The 7761-nt window shown below is 48.1% G+C and overlaps 1 protein-coding gene across 1 annotated transcript; it reads left to right on the top strand.

Annotated features, from left to right (window-relative positions):
* Positions 1-1231: 1231 nt before the first annotated feature.
* Positions 1232-5494, top strand: LOC104515668 (T-cell surface glycoprotein CD4-like; the record flags this gene model as incomplete). The annotated part of the gene is given in 8 exon segments (XM_010159728.1): positions 1232-1292; positions 2933-3057; positions 3128-3317; positions 3558-3833; positions 4266-4622; positions 4740-4982; positions 5073-5191; positions 5427-5494. Coding segments are annotated over 8 exon segments (1439 nt in total), but the record flags the coding sequence as incomplete, so codon positions are not given.
* Between the last annotated feature and the right edge of the window lie 2267 nt (positions 5495-7761).

Below are 7761 nucleotides of genomic sequence, written 5' to 3'. Positions count from 1 at the left end.
GTCCTCCTCTCGTTTGATAACTCACCTTAACACGGTAGTTAGCTCCCAGTTCCCTCTTAAGGTTCTGTTATCATCAGTGCAATTTCTTCTTTCAAACCTCATTCCTCCCTTCTTCCCAGATTTTGTATTGAATTCAAGCAAGTCTTTCCAACGTCAGACTCGGCGGCTACTGAGATTTTTAAGGTAAGGGACAAGTAGACTAAAACCAAACTGAAGATAAAAGTTAATAACAGCCTAAAGATAGCCTCAATCGTAGAATCACTAAAATCACACCTAAATATTGAGATGGCAAGGGGCCTCTGGAAGGCTCCAGTCCAACCTCCTGCTCACAGCTGGGTTGACTCTGAAACTACAGCATGTTGGTCAAGGCCTTGTCCGGGGAACTTCTGAACGTCTCCCAGCGTGGAGATTGCCTGGCATCTCTTGGCACCTGTTCCAATGCTAAACCACCCGCAGCAGGAAGTTTTTCCTTATATCTAGTCAACAGTTCCTTGCTGCAACCTATGGCTGCTGTGTCCTGTTCCTCTCCTGTGCACATCCGAGGAGGATGTGGCTCCTTCTAGGTAATATCCTTTAGATAATGGGAGACTGATTTAGATCCCACCTTGGCTCTCTTCTTCCTACCAAATCCAGATTCCTGACTCTCCCTGTATATCATGTGCTCCAACCTCCTCACCATCCCAGTAGCCCTTCATTGGACTCTGTCCGGTTTGCTGGCATCTGTCTTGTACTGGCACCCCAAAGCTGGATCCTGTATCCTAGATGAGACCTCAGCTGTGCCAAATAGAGGGAAATAATTACTTCCCTCAGCCTGCTGGCTGTGCTCTTGCTAACACAAGATGTGCTTAGCCTTAATTGCTCCAAGAGCAATTATAACCCACCATAGAGAAGTAAAAAAGCATGGAATTCTCACCAATATAAGCACCTGCAGTCCAACGAATGCCAGAAACCTAGGGATGAGCAAAATGAAATGTTTAATACTTAACCCTTGGGGGAACGTTTCACCTGGATTCTTTGCTGAAACGCAGGGCTCTGGTGACTTCACCAATGAGTTTCCACTTCGATGCACTGAAGGATGGTGGGTGCTGACTGGGAACGTGGGCTCAATCCACCGAGGTCTGAACATCAACCACCATTAACAGGGCATTTGGGTTTTCCAGGATAGCATCCCTTGGCAGCGACAGCATTTCCAGCCCTGCAGTCCACAGCAGGGAGGAGCGTTCCCGCAGCAATGGAGTCACGTGGCACAGCGGTGAGCATCACGCTTGCCATCTTCTTGGTTTTGCAGCTGGGTGAGTCCTTGGCTCAGTGAACCCTCCTGGTGCTTACAGCCTTTCCACAAGCTTCACAACATTTGGGGTGGTTTAGGCTCCTCTTGATTTACCATATAACGTACCTCACGCAGTTTAGAGCAGGCTCATTCCAGCCACGAACCTGTGACAGCTGCCTTCTTACCTTGCCTGGCCCAGCCCTGCACTGCCTGAGGACAGCGGGGCTAGAAGCTGAGGGACCCCCTACATCCCTATCCTGTTATTACAGAGGCAGCATGGACAGCTTAAATTTTGGGACTCAGGTTGTTCCCAGCCTGCCTGCTGAGCCTGGCAGCCAAAACCTGGTTGCCTGGAGCATCATCAGGTGTGTGGAGCTGCCCTGTAGAGATGCAGGAGTTGGGTTCCTGTGAGAACCAGGGTGCACACTGAGCACAGAAAAGGCTCCACACTGCCTCCAGCTGCCCGGGCGAGCTGTGTTTCTCACCACAGATTTGCCCTCACAAATGTGATGCTACCGGCGTGCTCAGTTTGGTTTGGTGGACATTTTAGTCCTCATTTTCCAAGAAAGGAAGGTGACTGGATAAAGCCAAGCCTGCATTTCTCAGATACTCAGCTTCCTGGTTGCAGAGAAAAGACTGGAAATCTTCTATGCGCCCTAGAAGCAAGAGGAAAGCAGAAGATACAAAGTCTTATTAATAACATTTACAATTTCACAGTTTAAGACAAAAATCATCATTTTCTGTGGCCCAGTGTGCGACTATTGAAAATCTGTATTGGCGGTGTTGCAAATTACTTATGCTCTTGGAGGAATACGTAACGCGTGGAAAACTCATGTAAACATTTTCTTTTGCACTTACGTGGCTCTCCAGTACTAGGGCCACCCGGGGGGTGTGCAGGCGAGGCAGCTCTGAGACCTTACCAGCAGCGAGGCAGGAGACCACAACCCCTTATTCCCATCATACCTCTGGCAACTCCATCTCCTCCTTATGATCTCCTGCAGAAATCCTTTTTACAGTGAAGGAAAGGAAGTGGTTCTTCCAAGAAACCACTCCTAGTGTTTCTTCAACACTGCACATCCTACTTTTCTTACTGTCCTCATACCAAGGTTCCTGACACTGGCCTCCCTTCCTCCCATCAATTTTCCTGGGCTTTCAGACTTGCTCTATGCAAAAATTGGAAGAAGGGGTGAGCAAATCTGCCAGTGCTGCCTCAAGTCTTGACTGGGGAGTGAAGGAGGGATGGCATATGCTGTCCTGCCTTTGCTACCCATAGGACAACTGAATCTTGTCCAGTGAAAAAGAGTTGTTTCAAAAACTGTTGACATCCCAAAAATGTGAATGATGGTGAGTTCACCACAATCACTGGTATATTCCCTATTTCTGAATATGTGAATATATGGGAAACAGAATAGCCATTAGCCAGGTAAAGAGCCCAAAGTGGAGAGGAGGGAAGCTATGGTGGTGAAAAGGGATTGATTGATTGATTGATTGATTGATTGATTGATGAGACAAAGGAGTGAAAAACTCAGAAATAAGGATTTTCCCAGTACCTGGGAAAGGGAGGAGAAATACCTATGTCTTTCTGAAGGGACGGGAAGTATTCACTGAGCTACCCTTCAGAAAGTGAATGTATGCCTTTTTTTGGTGGGTATTGACTTTCAGGTCTGATCCCCATTCTGGCTCAGCAAAACGAAATACAGACTGGGGTCGCAGGACAGATGGTGACGCTGAACTGCAGAGGCATCCCTCCTGAAAATGATGTGACCTGGAAGTATTACAAGGTTGTCATAAGGGTGTATACAACCACCTATTTGAAAGGTAAGGCCTCCAGTTCATCGCCCCTTCTCCCCAGTATACAGCTGAGAAACCTCTTCCTTTCTAACCAAGCGTATTTTTTCAAAAGGTAGAGCTGCGATGACCGATCGATCTGAAATCGACCCCCACAGTAGACACCTGACAGTGTCGGACTTAAAGCTCTCCGACGCTGGCATCTACACGTGTGAATATGGCTCTCGCACAGTCAGTATCTCGCTGCACGTCTTCAAATGTGAGTCATTAGAGGGCTTCTATCCATGAGGAGGTGAGGGTGGAGGAGACTGTAGAGCTTGGCGAGACATCTCTGCTGGGTTTCTTCAGCTAGATGCCATTTCTTCTGGCCTGGGCTATCGTGGTTCATTCCTCCTCCATCTCCAGGGCACAAAGTCTCTGTGTTCTCTTTGCTGTCACGCTTGTCCGTCTCTCGCAGGAAAAGGAGTTGACTTGCTGGCTGCACTTGCTCTTTTCGCAGTGACGATCTCTTTAGATGGGCACTTCCTGCCAAATGACGTCCCCGAGCTGACTTTAATGCAAAGTGCATCCCATCCTCTACCCGATCTCAGCATCGCAGTGTTTACCAGCAACAGTAACACAGTCATACCAGAAGTCTTACAAGACAAGACCCATCAAAAATACATACTGAAGTTAAAGAAGCTGAAGGTTATGGACAACGGGCGTTGGATGTGTCACGTCCATTCAGACTCGCCATTGATTAACCAGAGCATCCCCTTTGACGTGAAGGTATTAGGTATGTGACAACAAAAATGCAACTCACACACAGGCTTGGGAACCAGCGCTGCCTCCAGCTCATGAGCGGAGCTTTCACTTCCCAGCATTCCAAAGCAATGGTGCTTCGGGGTCGATTTCCCAGGGCTTCCAACACGGCAGCTTGGGGCTTTGCTCTGCTGCTTGAGCTCTGTTCCACACTTACTCCCATTTTCCTCTCCAGACGTGGTAAGGAGAGGATCCTCCTCCCCTTGGGGTTTGTTCTTCTCATCTCCGGTGAGCTCGGGAACTTTGGCTCTTTAAACCCATCCTGAGACACTGTTTATCTCATGGCTTTTCTCCAAGTACTCTTTCAACTGAGCAGTGCGTGAATCTCTCCAGTTCAAGGGGGGACACGGGGAAGCGTAGCCATAGCATTCTCTGCCTCTGTATTCCTTCTCTCTTCTGAATTCAGGTTTTCAGAACCCGGATTTGCAGAAAAAGTACGCAGCTGTTGATAGTCCTGTTGTCTTGACATGGCATCTGAACTTCCAGAAGATAAGATGGAAAGAAGGTTTCACCGGACAACTGAGTTGGAAACAAGAAAATGCAACCACTCACGAGCTTCTTGATTTCAACGTCACAGCACAAGGAAACAAGCACGAGACCAGAAAAAGCAGACACTTTTGGTTTGAGATACCTGAAAAAAGACCTGACAATATAGAAGTGAAACTCCCCAAAGTCCATTTCAGCCACTCGGGGCGGTACCAGTGCCAGCTGGTGTACAAGAGGAGACGTGTGCAGAGCGAGATAGAGCTGGTGGTGATGAAAGGTGAGAGAGAGAAGTGAGTCAAGAGTTGAGGAGCTGCAGAAACCTCGAAACCACAAGAGTACGGGTGGACTCGTCGTCCCATCCTCTCACTCACATGTCCTTTTCTGACCTTTACAGTCTCAGCTAACCATGTTGGGCCACTCCCCAGAGGGGCCCAGGTGACCCTGACCTGCCAGGTCTCTAGTCCACTTCCACCCAATGCCCACTTGCTCTGGGAACGTGTGAATGGGACTCAGATGGACATCAAGAAGTCCAAGCAGCATGAAGTCAAGCTGGAGGTAAACGTCAGTGCCGCAGGGCTGTGGAATTGTCACCTCGTGGAAGACAATGACAGGAAAATCAGCTCTGATTACCTCGTGGGTATGGAAATTAGCATCACATCCCTGCCTCCACCCAAAAGCCTTAAAATTCTCTTTGTTTGTGTGTCTTAATACTTTTCTCCTCCAACAGAGGAAGCTCCTGTTTGGATTAGCTATGTGGTAATTGGAGCAAGTATTGGAGGCAGTGTATTGATGTTTGGCCTTGCATGCCTGTGCATCATCAGTGGGGTAAACCGGCAGCGGAGAAGGGTGAGTGCCCTGGTCCTTGTGGAAAGTGAAGAGATTACAGTCTCCTCAAACCATAGGCAGAGTTTGATTTTATTACTGGGTGTGGGGCAGAACAGAAAAAGGGTCAGTGCTTAGACTCCCAGCAAACAGTTAAAGATGGACAGCCTGCAGACATCAGACTGTACTTTACTACCACTTGGAAAGCATTTGAAACATAAAAATATCCAATCATTATTTATCCCTTCTCTCCTGGCAGCAACGGGCAAAAAGGATGGCACGAGCCAGACAATACTTGCTGGAAAACAAGACATGTCAGTGTCAACAGTAAGTGGCAATGAGGGCACCCAGAATGGGCAAAGACTGCTTGCAAGACAGGGAAACTGGATTGTCAGGCAGAGAGAAATGGAGCTTGAGCCTGCTTGGTGCTACAGTACAGCTGCATTTCAGCATTTTCAGCTCCTGCTCCTCTTAAGTCGTGCTTAAGATTTATGACCTATGTTTAATTTTCTGCTTAATTTTCACTGGTGACAGTGGCCAACTGTGATAGTTTCACTTATTTTGCTCACTATCACTGAGAATTCAGCGAGAAAGTTTATTGCTGTGGAACCCACAGCATCGGAAGGATATAGACCGGTTGGAGCGAGTCCAGAGGAAGCCACGGAGATGCTCCGAGGGCTGGAGCCCCTCTGCTATGGGGACAGGCTGGGAGAGTTGGGGGTGTTCAGCCTGGAGAAGAGAAGGCTCCGGGGAGACCTTATAGCACCTTCCAGTGCCTGAAGGGGCTACAAGGAAGCTGGGGGGGACTTTTTACAAGGGTCTGTAGGGACAGGACAAGGGGTAACGGGTTTAAATTGAAAGTGGGGAGGTTTAGATTGGATATCAGGAAGAAATTCTTCCCGCAGAGGGTGGGGAGGCACTGGGACAGGTTGCCCAGAGAAGCTGTGGATGCCCCATCCCTGGAAGTGTCCAAGGCCAGGCTGGATGAGGCTTGGAGCAACCGGGTCTAGTGGAAGGTGTCCCTGCCCATGGCAGGGGGGGTGGGACTGGATGATCTTTAAGGTCCCTTCCACCCCAAACCATTCTGTGATTCTATAACTGGTACTACTTCATAGCTGGGATGTGTATGTGGTGAAGAGTTGGTTAGCAGAAGGTGTCAAAGAATCCACCTCATTTTCACCTACTTTTTAATCAAGATGACCTTTAACCTTCTTAATCAAGGTTAAAAAGTATTATCTGTAAAGAGACAACAAATCCCATACACCGACATCAAAAACTAGATAAAATCTGTGCAATACAAGTGCTGATAGAGTCGTTCTTTAACTCTCTTTGCCACGTAAGCACCTCGGTGTAACTGAAACCTAAACTGCAGCCATGTGGATGCACGAGCAACAGTTTGCATCCTCAGCTACAGAGGTGGGCGGTCATTGTCTATGCTACGCAAAAAAAGCGGTGGGTTCGCTGGCTTCGAGGGAGCTGAGCGAAGCCTTTCGCCTCCACAGTACTGGTACTCACACAGTACTTTTCTCTTCCAGACGGCTGAATAAGTAGCATTGCAGCACTGGACCCAGAAGGACTGATGGAGTCGCTGTACCTGAACACCTGCCAGCCCCTGGTTCGCTGTGAATCCATCTGCCCTTCTCCTGTTTTGCTGTAATTGTTTATTCCTTCACCATTCCCCCAGTTTAATGCCGTGGTGGGATGTTGTCTGGCTAGGAGCCGATGGACAAGACAAGAGACCCTTTTGGGTTATGACGGATCCCCAGCTCTATAACGAGAGACACTGAATGGAAGATAGACATATATACATATATATATATGCTTGTATTTGCTCGTGCACTTAATTTGACCTTCTCGAGGAACCATTTTTATGAGCTTCTTTTATCCGTCTAAGCTACAATAAATTACTTCAGGGTTGGGTTGGGGTTTTGTTTGCAAGCTGGACTAAATTTTTTCTCAGGCGCTCTTGTCTGGTTCAAATTCACATTTCTCCCTTTCCTACCAGGATGTGGAAGCCCGATTCTCACTATCTCCCACCTCCCTGGCTGCCACAAGCTTTCCTTAACGCACCAGTTCTCCGTGAAACCCATCCATCCTCATTTGCCTTTCCTGGCCAGCCTGAGCCCTACAGTATCCCCCAGACCCATCCCTCAGTCTGTACTCTTCCCCTCTCCCACGACAAACCAACGTGCAAGCGAAAACACCACGAGCAGTGGGATAATTTGGGACTAATTTTGTCAGGGAGACGGTTCAGGATACCAACAGCTTCTGGAAATCGGAGCCTGAAGAAGCTGTGAATCTAATCCAGAAGGTAAATTTGGGAAGTGGGTGATAAAGTCCTTTCCTAGGAGAACCAACGTCTTGGACTGTGCAGAGAACACACTTCCGAGAAAGCCACCAAAAATGGTTCTTGCCAAAATGACTTGTTGTTGGCTCAAGGAAATGGGAACAGGGTGCAAAAAGCCGAGGAAATTTAGGATGGCAGTAAAAGCATGTTGCAGAGGCGCCAGAATGCCCCGAAAGAAAAGTACTGCTAAAATATGTACACAGAAGCCCTGTGTTTATGGAAGTTATTCTACCGTCTGCTAGAGGCA

The sequence above is a fragment of the Eurypyga helias genome, unplaced genomic scaffold (genome assembly GCF_000690775.1).
Source record: "Eurypyga helias isolate BGI_N326 unplaced genomic scaffold, ASM69077v1 scaffold17079, whole genome shotgun sequence".
Taxonomy (NCBI): domain Eukaryota; kingdom Metazoa; phylum Chordata; class Aves; order Eurypygiformes; family Eurypygidae; genus Eurypyga; species Eurypyga helias.
Note: the sequence above shows the minus strand (reverse complement) of the source record. Positions and strands in the feature narration are given on the sequence as shown.